Source organism: Chrysemys picta, chromosome 23, assembly GCF_011386835.1.
Source record: "Chrysemys picta bellii isolate R12L10 chromosome 23, ASM1138683v2, whole genome shotgun sequence".
Taxonomy (NCBI): Eukaryota; Metazoa; Chordata; order Testudines; family Emydidae; genus Chrysemys; species Chrysemys picta.
The window spans coordinates 12,048,943-12,064,886 of NC_088813.1; the positions used below are offsets into that span (position 1 = coordinate 12,048,943).

General features: G+C 51.1%; 1 protein-coding gene across 2 annotated transcripts in view; it reads right to left on the reverse strand.

Annotated features, from left to right (window-relative positions):
* Positions 1–15,944, reverse strand: part of GRHL3 (grainyhead like transcription factor 3) — an 85,001-nt gene that overhangs the window by 20,812 nt on the left and 48,245 nt on the right. For both annotated transcript variants that reach the window (XM_065576933.1, XM_024107675.3), the window contains 6 exons: positions 10,275–10,461; positions 8,782–8,843; positions 5,960–6,296; positions 4,584–4,663; positions 1,703–1,859; positions 354–465 (listed from right to left, as the gene is read on the reverse strand). In XM_065576933.1, the coding sequence (XP_065433005.1) occupies positions 354–465; positions 1,703–1,859; positions 4,584–4,663; positions 5,960–6,296; positions 8,782–8,843; positions 10,275–10,427 (901 nt within the window). In that variant the 5' untranslated portion in view covers positions 10,428–10,461. The remainder of the gene's footprint in view (positions 1–353; positions 466–1,702; positions 1,860–4,583; positions 4,664–5,959; positions 6,297–8,781; positions 8,844–10,274; positions 10,462–15,944) is intronic.

Sequence of the window (15,944 nt, forward strand, 5' to 3'; positions counted from 1 at the left end):
GTTTGGGTAAATCAAAAAACTGTACAGAAAAACTGGAATTTTCCATTTAGAATGATGTCAAAACGACCCATGGACAATTTGGAAACTTTTCTTTTTTCCAAAAAAATGTCCAAGTCGATAAATTCATCACAACCTTTCCCATGAAAACTTTTGGTTTCGCCAAAGTGGCATTTTTCAACAAAAAACGTTGGGTCAAAAAATCCCCGCTCAGCTGTTTCCTAACTCCTCCAGGCCAAACTCTGTAGCTGAAGTTGCCTTATTGTGCATTAAAAACGGACAAGGAACTTATTCTAAGAATAGCCGAGAGCCCCCCCACATTGGACGATCCCCCCCGGGAAAGCCCCGCTGCGTACCGACGTCAATGACTCTCTGCTTGGCGGTTGGCTGGCGCGAATGCCAGTGCTTCCAGAACTTGAGCTGCTCTGTTGGATTTTTTTCGTTGTCAAAAACGACCATCACGGTGCTCTGAAAAATAAGCAGGACAGCCCCACGTTAATATGTTGATCACACTCAGCTCTGGGATAGCCCTTTTCATCCATAGGCCTAATGCACTGGACAAAAAAGGGATAGTATGATTCTGCCCATTTTACTGCCGGGGAAAGTGAGGCCAGAGCAGGGAAAGGACTTGGCCAAGGTCACATGGTAAGTCAGTGGCAAAGCTGGGAATCAAGCTGTAGAGTCCTAGCCGCGTTGTGCTACTGCAGGCACAGGGCTGGGATAGCCTAGGGGTTAAGCTATTTACAGGGCCTTTAATTGCTACTAATGCTCTGCACTTAACTAGACCATTTCCTCGGAGAACTTCCCAGCACTTCATACACCTTCCTTGGTGCACCGTCCCATCACCACTGGAGGGAGAGGACCCAACTTCTAGCCAGGGAGACCCTGGAGAACATCAGGTCTAGCTCCACCAGAATTGCCATCCAGCATCTACCCACACAAAACATCGCGCTGTGCTATGGACGTGGCTTATTCGTAAAGGACCAAATTCATCCCTGTGCCAGGGGAGGCAGTTTATACTTCCCCTTTCCGGGGCTGCAAGGAGTTATCTTGGCACAGGTTAGAGCACCCTCGTGGCTGCTCTAACTTGCCGTAAGGGCCACAATGGGCCATTTTGGGACAGCAGGATTTCCGGGGTGCAGGTCTGCTTTGGCTATGGTCTCTCTCCCCTCCACCCTGCCCTGGAATGCCCCCTTCCCCCAGTGTGCCAGGCATAGGGGTCCCCTGTTTTGGGTGATATTGCTCTTAGGAAGTGGTGCTAACCTCGTACTGCAAGCCTTTTGCTTCAAACTAGCTGATGTAAAGGGGTCACACATCACTGATGACCAGGACCCACCTTAACAAACAGCACTTTCAAGGCAGCCTTTTGCTTCCGGTGTTTTGTGGGAATGTCTCTTGGGCACCTCCCACCCGAATGATAAAGTTAGAGGAAAAGTCTACGGTTTCCAGGTGCCGGGTAAGATGGAGTCTGTTGACATGTTCTGAGCCTCTCTGGCCCATTCATCACTTTCATAGAATCACAGACTGGGAAGGGACCTCGAGAGGTCATCTAGTCCAAGGCAGGACTAAGTATTAGACCTTAAGTACTTTAAACCATCGTGAGCCACAAAGCACATTTTCTCTCCACGCTCCATTCCCAGGGCAGCACAATTGCTTGACGTCCGTTTATAGCATCTGTCAGCAAAACAGCCAGTGTGTCTCTTACCTTCACTTTATTCGAGGACAAGTGTAAACATTTGCCGTCTCCCGCTGTCCTCAGGGTGACGGGGTAGAACTGTCCTTTGTTGAGGTAGGCCATGGGCGAGTCCCCAGATTTGATGTGAATGGCTTTGGGGGAGCCCAGGGTATATTCAAAGTCACTCCTATGGAACAAAGAAAGAATGAGGACTAACCAGCCAATACCACTGCAGTCTGAACGTTACCGAGAGGGACACCTTAGCCAGCTCAAGACCTGCAAGGTTCCATTGTTACAGGGTGGAAACACACAAGCAATTGTCTCTTTTCCACTCCCCCCATCTATCTTACCCCATATCTAGGGCCCTATCAAATTCACGGCTATCACGGACGGTGAAATCTGGTCTTGTGTGTGCTTTTACCCTATACTATACAGATTTCACGGGGATGACCAGCGTTTCTCAAATTGGGGGTCCTGACCCCAAAAGGGAGTTGCAAGGGGGTCAGAAGGTTATGTTAGGGGGGTTGCAGTGTTGCCACCCTTATTTTTGCGCTGCCTTCAGAGCTGGGCAGCTGGAGAGTGGTGGCCGTTGGCTGGGCGCCCAGCTCTGAAGGCAGTGCCCCAGCAGCGCAGAAGTAAGGGTGGCAATACATACCATGCCATCCTTCTGCGTTGCTGCTGATGGCGGCTCTGCCTTCAGAGCTGGGATCCCGGCCAGCAGCCGCCACTCTCCAGCCGCCCAGCTCTGAAGGCAGCGCAGAAATAAGGGTGGCAACACTGCAAACCCCAAGACAATAACCTTGTGACCCCCCACCCCACTCCTTTTTGGGTCAATTACAGCACCTACAATTACGACACCGTCAAATTTCAGATTTAAATAGCTGGAATCATGAAATTTACTATTTTTAAAATCCTATGACCCGTGAATTTAGTAGGGCCCTACCCAGATCATAGTGCCTCACAATCTTTAATGTATTTAGCCTCACAATTCCCACGTGAGGCAGAATTTGAGCAGGGACTTGAAGTCAGGTCTCTCAAGGGCTGAGCTAGTGCCCTAACCACTGCACCACGCTTCCTCTCTACCCTCACTTTGTGCTGACAAGGTAGGAATCCCCATATGTTATTGTATCTGGTACTTTGCTACGCGGTGGTAGCAGAGCTGTGGCAGGACAGAGAGTGCTTCGATGCCTTGCCAGAATAAACCATGATAGGGACAGGAGCAAGACTTCCAAAATGCCTGACGTGAGGCCCCGCCGGTATCCACGTGGGATGACGAGCAGCAGCCTGATTGTTAGAGGTGCTGCCCGCTTGCGTTTCCTGTTCGACTGAGTGGGAGCTGCAAGTGCTCTGAACCTGGGGCCAGAATTCAAATCTGTTGCCTCCTGCAGTGAATGTGTCCAGGCCTCTGCTGCCACCTAGGATTTTGTACACACAAGGCCTGAGCCTGGTTGACATCTGAAGGTGACCAAAACTCACATTTTAGGTGCTAAGGATTTTCAAAATAAAATGTTGGGGTCTCCAGCAAACAGAAAGCCTCTTGCCTATTAAGGTGAGCTGTTGTCTGTGAGAAAGAGCAACGTGTCACCAACTGAGTCACGGTGACTGAGGAGGTGAATGAAAACCAGGAGGGAGGATCACGTTATCTAGTCACAGATTTCATACCGTTCACAGAACAGGAAAGATCTCTTTGTGGGGAAGGGCAGGAAATGGAAGAGGAAATGGCCCTGAGGGGTGTTAAACTTCCTTATGCCTTAAAAACGCAAGGAGATGGCAATGAATAAGTCCTCTGCTGGCTGAAAGCAAGGCCCCACCATGCTAGTTCAGGAAGGATGTGAAGATTTCACCCCCCTGGCTTGTGATCTGTGCTCTCTCTATCATTTGCCCCAAGAACTGGGCCTGTTTCCAGGCAGCTTCTGAAGATGATACGCAGCCAGTGAAGCTACTGGTGCAGAAAGTGTCCAGGTGCCAAGTCAAGGATGTGGAATCCGCGGCAGCAGGCATGACTAGCGTGAACACGGCTGTGAAGTGTAAGGGAGGCATGTTTGTCAGAGGCAGCAGTGGATTCAGAGAGCAGCTTCTCCACTCACTCACACCCGTGTGCCTGTAAGAGCCCCCACCAGGGATTGAACCCGGAATCTCTCTTGAGCTAAAGCGCTACAGTCTGCCGCACATTCATAAAGGGGGACCTTTAACACACACTCACCAGTGACTTACATACCCCCCTTGATGTCAGTGGCTTACTCCTGATTTACACTAGTGTAAGCGAGAGGAGAATCAGCGAATGTATGTGGTCTCAACCCAAGAACCCAGCAGGGACTCCGTGCAGTGTGTAAACGCCCCTTGGCTGGCCACAACTGCATCAGAAGGTCCTTAGCAGGGTGACCGGGGTTCAAGCTGGATTGGGGTTGGCTGAGCTGCGTGGGGGAGCCTGCTTAGCATCCTCTGCCTCCGTGCTCCCTACGGACAGGGGACAGACTTCTAAAGGCCCATCACTTGGCTGCTCTATCCAAAGCAAAGTCAACAGTGTGGTTCCCGGAGTCCGGCCAGGCTGAGCGGGAAAGCTCATGAATAGAGAAAGTTCTCCCGCGTTTGCTGACACGTCAGGTTTCCAGGCGGAGAGTTTTGGTCTAGGCCCTTTCTCTACAAGCAATATCTCAAACCCTAACCACCGCTAAGAGCCCTTTGCTTCCACGTGCACTGAAATTCACCCCTCATGGCAGCACGCTCATCCTCAGTACACTAAGGACATTATTCCAGACTGGCTCACCCTTGGGGAAATATTAATTCTGTAACTCTGCCAAGGTGAGTGCCCGCCTGGATCGGCAGCTGGGCAAATGAAACGAGGGGAAATGACCACTGCCAGGTGAACTGGAAACCAGGGGACAGGCCAGACTAACGAACTGTCGATTACCTCTTAGCGCCATCGGCAGGGTAACCCTCGGAACACGGCTGGTCCGGCTGGGATTTGAGGATATCACCGAAGAGCAGTGACTGTAGGGAAAATGAAAGCAGGATAAATGAAAGTGGAATTTTTTCCCACTTCCCCCCTGCTGCACCGGTGATTAATAATAGCAGCTACAAACATTACAAGCAGCCAATTCTGGAGTCCGAAGGCTTGATCCATCTCCCAAAGTCAATGCAAAGACTATTCATTCAATGGGAGTTGGATGAAGTCTCTAATGCAAAGTCTCTACCTCCAGTAGGTAAGGACTGCATGATCAGGCCCAAAATTAGAGACACTGCATTGAAATTCACCTCTCAGGTGGGGACATTTTCCAATTGAGGCAAACCAGGATGGCTCTAACTAGCCCACAGTTAGTGTTTTTCCTGGAGAGCAGGGCATGACTAGTCGTGGTGTGTCAGCCACAGAGAGTGGGACTCTTTCCGAATTTTCTGGTCAAATCCTGAGCCATCGCGAGTCACATGCTACTGACGACGGGTCAGGGCCAACTTCAGCAGAGATGCAAATGATGGTGTATGAAACACAAGGGGAAGTTGCTAAGGAGATGGGTGTGAGCGCTTACGCAATGCAGTGTTCTCTCATCAGGCCTTCCATGCACAGTGAGTAACGTACACACCCCAGGGCGGAAGGGTGTAGCAGGGCAAACAGGCAGGTGGAAGGTTAAGAAGCCCCTTCACCCTTTCTTCTTATCACACCCACCTGGATGTTGCGCCACACCCCTCAGTGTGTCAATCACACTTGTTTCATACACCCCTCGCACGCCAACGCTGTGCAAATCACACTCCCGGATATACCAGGCGTGTCACTTACTCCACCGGTTAAGTCACTGCTGCATTTGACCCAAAGACTCCGATGGGATCTGTACCCACTTACACCAGGTCTGAATTTGCCCCTGGGTCTAAACTGGAGTCACATCCCACCAGACTGCAAGGGATTTGTTCCATGTGGATGCATTTTGCAGCAGGAGGCGCAGTTTCACTCATTGGCAGCTGCCTAGGTGATGATGATAAGCGTCTCAACAGCAGATCTCAAAGGGCTTTACAAAGGAGGACAGTATCCCCATTTTACAGATGGGGAAACTGAGGCACAGAGCGGTGAAGGTCACCCTAGAGGTGCTGGAGGTGCAGCAGCACCCCCTGGCTTGAAGTGGTTTCTATCAGATACAGGGTTTAGAGATGTGTTCAATTGCTTTCAGCACCCCCACTGTATCAATGCCACTGGGTCACCCAAAAGGCCAGTAGCACAGCCAGGACTAGAACCCAGTCTCCTGAGTCCCATTCTGGTACGCTAGCCACTAGACCACACTGCCCACAACAGCTCCTGACCTCCTGCGGATCGTCTTTGAAAGTGCTGTCCGGCTGCCACCTCTGCTGTTGTGGCACCACATGAATGGTCTCGAAGAGGGAGCTCAGCGAGCCGTTGTCGTACACGTCCCCCGAGGCGATGGCGTAGTTTTCGGGGGAGGGCTCCAGCTTGCTGGTGCTGGGGAGGAGGATGGCTGGCTTGAGGGGCGCGGGGACACCCTCTAGACTCAAGCCATTTTTCTTGGGCAGGTCGGAATATTCTTGGGTCCCGGAAACGTTTTCAGCCAGGAGCTTCATGAGGTGGGCAGAGCCCTCGAAGGATGAGATCTCGGGGTCGTACTCCATTCCGTGACAGTTCCTAGGGAAAGGAGATCCCATCAGAAACAGGGGCGGGAGTCACTGAGCCATGGGCTTGCGGAGCTAGGCAAGGCAACCCTAGACCCGAGATGAAGAAGCAAGCTGTATATTGGGGGGTAGCAGACACCAGGAATCCCAGTACAACCAGCCCATAGAGCCGTAAAACAAGGGACCCCCGGCCTCATCTCTTTGCCTGTAGCTGCAATCCGGCAAGGTGCAGAGTCCCCCCTCAATTCCCAATGGCATCAACGGACGCTGGGGGTGCTCAGCCCCTCGCCGGATCACAGAGGTTCATAGGAAGTCAGAAGATGAGCTTTTAGCAGCAATAGCTGTGCTTAGAGACAGGCCTGGGTTTTAGATCAGCTCATCTCTGCTTGGGACATTAAATATTGACAACAGTGCAGCATGGCCAACCCCAAGCATTCAGAAATCGTGAGTCAGCCCTCCCACCCCTAAAATCACGAGAATGGCTTAAAAATCGTGAGATTTTTTTAAATGGTGGTTTTATTTGATTTCTGGGTTTTGAGCCTTTAGGGTTTGCATATTCAGGCGCTTCTCTGCAAAACACCAGGGCTGGAAACTTACTTAATGTTTTAAAAAGAAAGCTGAGGTTCTCATACATATTCACATGACTCCAGGAGCCAGTGCTTTGAGAAATGCCCCCAGCATGGTGAGACTTGGGATAAAATCATGTTGAGCTGGCAACACTGAAGTGAGATAGATAGGGGCAAACTTCAAAGCAGGTGCAAGAGGGACAGAGCTTGGGGATAAAACAAAGCTGAAGACTCCATAGTGCCATTGGGCCAAAAATATGATTATTTTTTTCTTGAAGAATAAAATGCCACTATCCTAGGCTACCTAGCAAAAAGCACTTCTACCAGACAGAATCCTGTCCCGCTCTGGGCCGCAGTCTGATATTGCCAGGTCTGCAGCCCCGGCCTAGCTGGTGGTGATAAATTATCACCCCGTTTCTGTTTCCATACCGAGAAGAACAAACACCCCCCCATGCTAGCAACCCATGCTCCTCTTGGCAGCCCCAGCTGTTCCCAAGGAAGCGAAGGAGAAGCAGCAGCTCCCATCCTCCTTGCTTCCCGAGCTTCTATTTCAGGGATCCATGGAACACACAATGGCTCCTCACACCTGTGTTGAGTATGTCAGTGCTCAGAGAACCAGTAAACGTCCCTGAAAATTAACTCTTCCCCTACCTCCTCTGCTAGCGAGGGGAGGGGAGTGTCACCCCTTTGCAACAGGTCAGCAGGGAGCCGGAACCCCAGCTGGCGAGCAAATATTTAAGTAACCAACAGGTCTGAAATGCTAAAAGCAACCCAGCCAGCAAATCCACTTGGGGGCCAGATCATCAGCTACTGCAGAATTCTTAGCTCCACTGAAGTCAAAGGTGTGGCGCCGTTTTACCGCAGCTCAGGGTCTGGCCCTGCATTAGCACATGCAGCTCTGTTGCCATTATTAAAAACTATACGTGTACCCAGCAGGGCCGGCTCCAGGTTTTCTGCCGCTCCAAGCGGAAAAAAAAAAAAAAAAAAAGCCAATCGGCGGCACATTGGCAGCAGCTCAATTGCGCCGCTCCATTCTTCGGCGGCACTTCAGCAGCGAGTCCTTCACTCCCTCTCTTTCTCTTCAGCGGCACTTCGGTAGCAGCTCAAAGAGGAAAAGAGAGACTGAGGGACCCGCCGACCAATTCCCGCCGAAGACCCGGACGTGCTGCCCCACTAACGGATGGAGTGCTGCCCCTTTGTATTGGCCGCCCCAAGCACCTGCTTCCTTCGCTGGCGCCTGGAGCCAGCCCTGGTACCCAGCTCCTACAGATTGAGAGCACCTCTGAAAATAATGCACAGAGCCCATCCGCCAGGCCGGGAGAGGAGAAACGGTGCCGGGACTTAGCCGCCAGGAAGGAATAAAGTGTCATTCAACGGGCCCATTGTAGGGAAAGTGCTTCAAAAATAGTTATGCAGAGCAGATTGCCAAGGTACATAGAGTCCAGCAAGGGGCACTGACTTCCCCAAGCCTAATGGGCCATTACTGTCTCAGTGAATTCTCTGAACAGCCTGGAAGCCTAGGAGGACATCAGAGGAGAACGCTGGGCAAATTGGAAGCAGTTGAAACGGAAAACTCTTATCAAGTCAATGAGTCTGTGCTGACTCTGTGATTCCAGCCCAGCAACATATAAATAGTCCCTGGCCCAGTGTCACAAGGAGGGACACAAAAGAACAGATCCTCGGCTGGTGTTAGTCAGCCTAGTTCCACTGACTTCAATGGGGCAGATCCCCAGCTGGTGTGAATCAGCAAAGATCTATTTACATACACCGAGGACCTGGCCGAAAGAATTTTAATGTGTGTCTCTCTGTTAATAGCCTCCACTGTTGTTAGTAATAATGCTGTGCTTTGAAGTCTGTTTTATGCAAGCTAACAGATCCATCATGCATGCCAGCGGCAGACAGACAGCTAGAGAGAGCAGGACTCGGTCTAACCTTTTTCCCAGTTCATTGCGTCCCATCATACCAGGTGGAAGGATCCTCTTCTCCTTTGGCACCTGCAAAAGGGCAAAGCAACGACTCCCTCACTGCCACAGATTAACACATAGAACCCAGAGGCAAAATAAACCCCATCTATAATAAGTGTAGTCTAGTGGCTAAGGCCCTACACTGGGACTCAGGTGTGTCAGGTTCGCTTCCCTCCTATCCCAAATTCTGTGTGAATTATGCCTCATTTTCCCTTCTCTACACTAAAGCAGTGCCCCACCTCCCAAGGGAGTTGTGTGGATCCAGATGTTCACAGTTGTGAGGTTCTCAGATACTCTGATAATGGGGAGCCATATGAAGTACTTAAGGGCTTTGTCTACACTAGCACTTATAAAAAGAACAGGAGTACTTGTGGCACCTTAGAGACTAACAAATTTATTAGAGCATAAGCTTTCGTGGGCTACTGCCCACTTCTTCGGATGCATATAGAGTGGAACATATATTGAGGAGATATATATACACACATACAGAGAGCATGAACAAACAAACAAAAACAAACAAAAATAGTTTTTTTTTCTCTTACTTAATTGGCCTCTCAGAGTTGGTAAGACAACTCCCACCTGTTCATGCTCTCTGTATGTGTGTATATATATCTCCTCAATATATGTTCCACTCTATATGCATCCGAAGAAGTGGGCAGTAGCCCACGAAAGCTTATGCTCTAATAAATTTGTTAGTCTCTAAGGTGCCACAAGTACTCCTGTTCTTTTTGCGGATACAGACTAACACGGGTGCTACTCTGAAACTAGCACTTATGTCGTTAAAACTTTTGTCGCTCAGGGGTGTGAAAAAACAAACCGTCGCCAGGAGCCGCACTCCTAGCGATGAAGCTACCGCCCCTCGTTGGAGGTGGTTTTATTTTGCTGCCGGGATCAAGAGCGGCTAGACAGCGCGCCGTACAATGCGCCGTTGTAAGGTGCACTGTGTAGACACAGCTTAAGAGAAATCACTGAGCACACATGCAGCCTTCCCCAGGCTGCAGAGTGACAGGCTAACCATAGGCGCTGGCTCCGTGACTGCTCCAGGCCTGGAGGGAGCACCCACGGAAAAAAAAAATACGCAGCACCCACCAGCCACAGCTGTTTGGCAGTGCTGCCAATCAGCTATTTGGCAGCACCCCTGATTAGCTAATCGGGGGCAACAGCAAACAGCTGATTGGGGGCTCGGGGAGGAGTTTGGGGGATGGTGGAGAGCAGCGAGCGGCAGGCGGAGGCCTTGGGGAGGGGGCAGAACTGGGGCAGGAAGAGGTGAAGCAAAGGGTGGGGCCTAGGGGAAAGGGTGGAGCGCAGGGCAGGGCCTAGGGGAAAGGGTGGAGCGCAGGGCAGGGCATGGGAGGGGCCTTGGGGGAAGAGACGGAGTGGGGGTGGAGCACCCCCAGGGAAAACGAAATGGTGGCGCCTATGAGGCTAACTGAGGGCACACGGTGCCCACTAGGAACGTACCATGTAGTAGTCATAGAGGAGGCTCAGGGCAGCCACACTGTCGTCATCTCCGTTCACCCTCATCATGGCCTTGGTGGCAGCTGTCAGGGGGTTCTCCAGGTAGCTTTTCCAGGCTTCGTCTTCATTGGTGTAGGAGAATTTCGGGAAGTTCATGCTGTCGTTCTTCAGGAAGCACACGGACCTGAAACTGAGCCAGCAAGGTGGGGGTGAAGGCAAACAGTCACGGGCAGGACGTTTCCCAGCGCTCCTTTCAATGGGCACAGAGCGAACGTGGGCTGGAGTCTCAAAGGAGCCACTGAAACTCAGTGGGCGCCGGACGCCTACCTCCCCTCAGCTACTCTGGAAAGCTCATTTGCGGCTGCGTTTTGTGCAGTGTTAGGGCCACGGCCTGTCCTGACAGGAGCTATGAAGGGGAGCCAGGCAGGTGCCTTCTGCTGCAGCCATCCTGTTGGCCACAAGCGGATGCCTCAGCCCCAGCAGGGGCAGGGCAGCACAGCGGAGCAGCCTTTGCTAACACTCTGACCGCTAGAGCACGCTGCCACCCGGCCATCCCCACCCAGGGCACATCCTATGCCTGTGCGGGGTGGCACACGGGCTGCTTCGCACTCACTTCCTTTTACTCAGTGCAAAAGGGTAACGTGACAATGCGAGCTCGTCGTTTTTCCACTTTTCACAACGCAGCAACAGGGGTCCGCAAGGAGGAGAAATGATCCGTGGGGCGCCGCGCCACGCCGGGATGAATCCAAATCCCCCTCCTGGTTTCCTGACTTTGTAAACTTTAACGTCAGTTCTCACGTACTCTTTTTAAATCATTTTTTGACGTGATCGACAGAATTCCAGTTCCAGGGAGGAAATTCCACCGGCCAGATTGTGCTTCCCTACATTCTGCCTCAATAGGCTCTCAGACACACAATCACCTTGCTGTGAGATACACACCTTGGGCACCTTTCCTTTCCTCTTGCAACCCATAGTATTATTCAGTAGATCAGAGCCAAAAATGTCTAGTTGTCCCTGTGCATTCTGCTCAGCTGGGCTGTAACCACTCAGAGGGGACGGGATGAGTAGCAGACCTAGCTGGCAGCACATGCTGGGCCCAGTGGCATTTAACACCGCAGGATCTGTTGATCGTACCCCTGACACGCTGACAATCCACCCCTCCATCATCACCACTACAGCTGGTTGACATTTTTCACTTAAAACATTTTTTTGTTGACAAAAAATTGCTTTATATTTTAAAATCAAAATTCCACAGGAAATATCCATTTTCTATTAAATTGGGGGTACGGGATTGAAAAAAAAAAACAAAAAACAACCAACCTCCTTCTCCCTACTGAGAACTGGGACATTTTTTGACTGTCGGTTTTGCAACGAAAAAGTTAGTTAATAGGAAAATTCCGCTGGATTCTCATTCTGGGTGAAACTTCCGGGGGAAAAGACATTTCTCAACCAGCGCTAGTCACTGCTGATTTAGCCCCTCTATCGGGCCATCAGGCCTTCTGTCAATCCATAAGGAGTCCTAGGGTTTGACCTTCAGCGAGACATTGGTGGAGTCATTTTCAAACAAGTTTCCAGCTTTGTTCTCATGCCCCATCTGCACCTGCAAGACCCACTGTTGCTTATTCTAATGGTTTTCAACCCTTTGTCATCTGCGGACCCATAGAAATTTCAAATGGAGGCGGGAAGTCTTGGAAGTCTTAGATATAGTTTGCGGACCCTCAGGTCTCCGCGGACCACAAGTTAAAAGCCACTGGCTTATTCAAAGGGCTCTTGTGCTAGCCGAAGGGGGCCGCTACCCACTGGTGCAGGCTTCAGGAGCCCACTTTCACAGCCCTAGGGGTGACCAACCCAGCCAGACCCATAGGCACTACACAGCTCATTATTATTAACAATGGGTCCTTTCGGTTCCCTTTGGTTCTGCGATGCAGGAGATCACACAGGTGTCCTGAGAGAACTCTTCCCCCTACGGCCAGGTGCTCAATGGCTGTTTCAGAGACGGCAACCGGACCTGTGGGCCTGCATCCAAGGGCAGCATTTGGCCTGAATTAGCATTGCTGCCTTTTGCTCCATCCTGTCTGGCAGCTCAGCTCTGGGATTGCGGGAAGAACAGGATGGTTTCAGAGGCCATGTTGGCACTAACCTCCCACTGCTGCAGCTCCACCAGTGGGAGCGCTGCTGAAGATGGTACACAGGCCTTTTCATCCTCGGGTCCAGAGCCTGAGTTGTGGGGACACTAAAGGCCCAGATCCTCAACGGTATTTAGGCCCTAATTTCTGTTGAAATCAACGGGCGTTAGGTGCCTAAATGCCTCTGAGGACATGGGCCTAACTTTCCCCCAGTGGAGCTGCGGCTGTAACAATCTAGCGGCGCCCAGTTCCCAGAACAGCCCTAGTCAGAACCACCCTGGGAGAAGAAGCTGCCTGTGCTGCTCTTTGCTCATGTCACACTCTGGCCCCATATTTTTGCAGGCAGCCCCCACCTGCGTATAACGGAGATGCTGCGTTTGCCCTTCACTTCCTCACCCTCGCCGGCTGGGCTGATGCTCTAACCTTGGTTTCACTCGGTACGTGAAACTGCACCAGGTGTCTGGCGAGTTTCGTTGTCTCTGGCAGTTCTCACGCAGCCTTCCCTCCCCTTCAGTGCTGCTCTGCCGGTCTCTAAGGAGAGGAGCCCGGGGTGACTCAGATTTCACGGCTGTCGCCGGGGCTGTTCAATCCTGTCTGGGCAGGAATCCTCACCCGTTCTTAACCCAATCTGCTCAAGGAAGAACAGTCAGCAGCACAGTCAACTCGGGGGGGTGAGACTCAATTCCGATCACTTGGGGAAAGACGAAACAGCAAGGCGCAGAGGAGGTTAGAAAAGCACCTCTGTTCAAATGAGAAATGGGTTGGAACCAGTACCCCAGATCCAAACCCTCTCACACATTGGGAAAGCATCTGGATCCAGACCCTTTGGCTCCCCTGCGCCGCCAGGAACGCCTGTGCAAAGGGATTTCACAGCAGGTGTACAATGCCACTGATTCAGAGTGGTACCATTTTTACACCTGCTTTGCATTCCAAGGAGCAAGGCAGAGGGAGAATCAGATTCCACAATCTTTGCGGCTTGTGCCCAGCTCTAGTCCACGACAGGTAAAAGTTCCAAAAATGCCTTAGGAGCCTAAGCCCCATTTTTAAAGTGATGGGTACTTAGAGGTGAAAGTCACTTTCTTTTTCTTTTCTTTTTTTAAACTTTCTATTAAGGCCAAATTACAAGAAACCGTTGACACCCCACATCGTACACTGCCTATGCAGGGTCAGGGGTTCAAAGGACCTGGCTAACGGTTCTGTCTTGCTGGCTGGGGAGTCTCTCTCTGAGCATGCTAAAAAGGGCGACTTTTGAAAATGTTACCACACGTCCGTGGCACAACATTGTTTTATACCAGTCGAGGATCCGGTCAACAGCGACATTTCTAGGGCCCATATTTCTTCTTTCTCATTTGCTTTCCAGGTCAGAGGCATGGTGTTGATATGGTTCTGGCTGAGAGGTGCTGGTGACAGCATGGATCAGTGTACTAAAAGCCTGCCATTCAATGCCCTTTGTTTACTGATAACTGAAACAATGGAAACCACCAAAGTCTGGACCAGCATGGAAACCTGGGCAGCACCTGGGCCATGTTGGCTTAAGGCTGATAATGGCTTAATGCTGGGGCTGGGTAATGTTTGTGGCAGCTGTGTGTGTGTGTGTGAGACAGAGGCAGAAGCACCAGAACAGATCGAGGGTATGTCTACACTGCAGCTGGGCGTGCAATTCCCAGATCAAACAGACGTACGCACAGACGCTGGTCTCAAACTAGCCTGCTACAGAAAGCAGTGGGGCCACAGCAGCACGTGCTAGCCACCTGAGGACACACACAAGATCTTGGATGAGGTTGTGCTCAGGCAACTGTGCCAAGCTGCCGCAGCTACTCTACTATTTTTAGTTCACTAGCTTGAGCAGAGCTAGCACAGGTCCGTTGTCTCTCAACGCCAGCGTAAACAGACCCAGAGCAAGAAGCGGCTAAGAAAGCCGAGGATACAGCCAGAACAAGCATGGCCCTGAGAAAAACCTAGTGAGAGACAGAGCTTTTGGGTTAAGTGCTGGCTGGAAAGGGCTTGGAATTGTGAGCAAAGAAACTCTCTCCAGTTGTTTGGTTCCTCCTGTGTTCAGGGAAGCAGGACTTTGTACATTCTTTGTAATTAAAAAGGACTGCATCGAAGACACCTGACTCCATCATGAGTTTCTCCTCCTTACCCAAAGGACACTGAATTTTGGCCAGACACTCAGGTCAAAAGGGGTAACAGTAACATCTGAAGCTGATTTTTCTAACCATCGCTGATACAAAGTCAACCTTGGATCTGAAACAGCAGAGATCCTTCCAGCTCTTACCCTCCGTTGAACAGGATCTGCAGCCGGCTCGCCTGACAGTTCTGTGGATGATGTGTCAGGCAGAACAGAATGCAGCTCGCTCTCCCAGCTGTGTGGGGAGGGAGGGGGGAGGGATCAGAAGGGTTAACTAAAATCTTGTCTACACTGCAAATGCTTTGCCCATATTGCTACACCAGCAGAGACCCCGAGTGTAGATGCAGCATATGCGGACAGAAGGAGCAACACTCCCTTCCCAAATGAAAGTAGCTATCCCAACGGAAGCACTCGTCTGTCAGCATAGTTGCACCTACGCTGGGGTTTTTGCCAGCATCAGTATTTTGGCTAGGGACTGTGTTTTTTCCACACCCTTGACCACTATAGCTATGCTGACAAAACTCTGCAATGTACAGGTGGCCTCAGATACAAAACCACGGGCTTGGGCTAGGAGAGAAACAGATGTGTCATGCAGGCAGCAGGTGCCATTTTTAGGGTCACTTTTCTGCCTTTTGGCGCGCTTGGCTGCAATATCCCATCATGCCTTGCTGCGGCGGTTACGATGGGCTGTCTCCAGCCCTGCACCACCACCTCTGTAAATCTGGGTGCAGGAAAGAGACGAGCTTGATCCAAAACCCCAGATCCAAACACCCATGAACTTTGGATCCAGATCCACTCCAACTGCCACCCTCGAAGGCCCACACCCTCCTTGTTGCATTTGTCAAGCGAACGCTGAGCCCAGTGCAAACGGTCTCCTTTCTGTTTGGTAAAACAAACTTTCCTTTTACAAGCAGCTGCCTTTGTGTGGCCCTCAGACTAAAAGGGATCAGCTATTGAAACAAACACACGGGACGGAGGGCGTCTCTCCCAGTGTGTGCAGAGAGCTGTCCCGGCTGAGCAAAGCAGTGCCTGATTTTTGTGCAGTCTCTTTGTTTCCAAACCGTTTAGAGTCTGCCACCGAGGGACTCCCCTGCCCCATCCCATCAGTGACGGCTCCATCGTCCCCCTTTTATTTCCTGGTACTATCCCAATGGCCGGGAATAAACACCGGGGGCTATGCTGAGACAGGAAGATATGCCCAAAGGGGGCGAGATGTAATAAGCAGCCAAGTGGGGAAAAAACCCTGCGTTTATTTTCCCTTCTGTTGTGTTAGAGGTTTGTTTTGCATGCGTTTCTCCTCCCCGTTGTCTGCCTTTCTGTCCGCACCCTGGTAGCCCATTACAGCTGCTGCATAAATATGGGTCACGTCAGACGCTCATGGCTGTACAGTACATGGTGAGCGTACAGCCAGTGGTG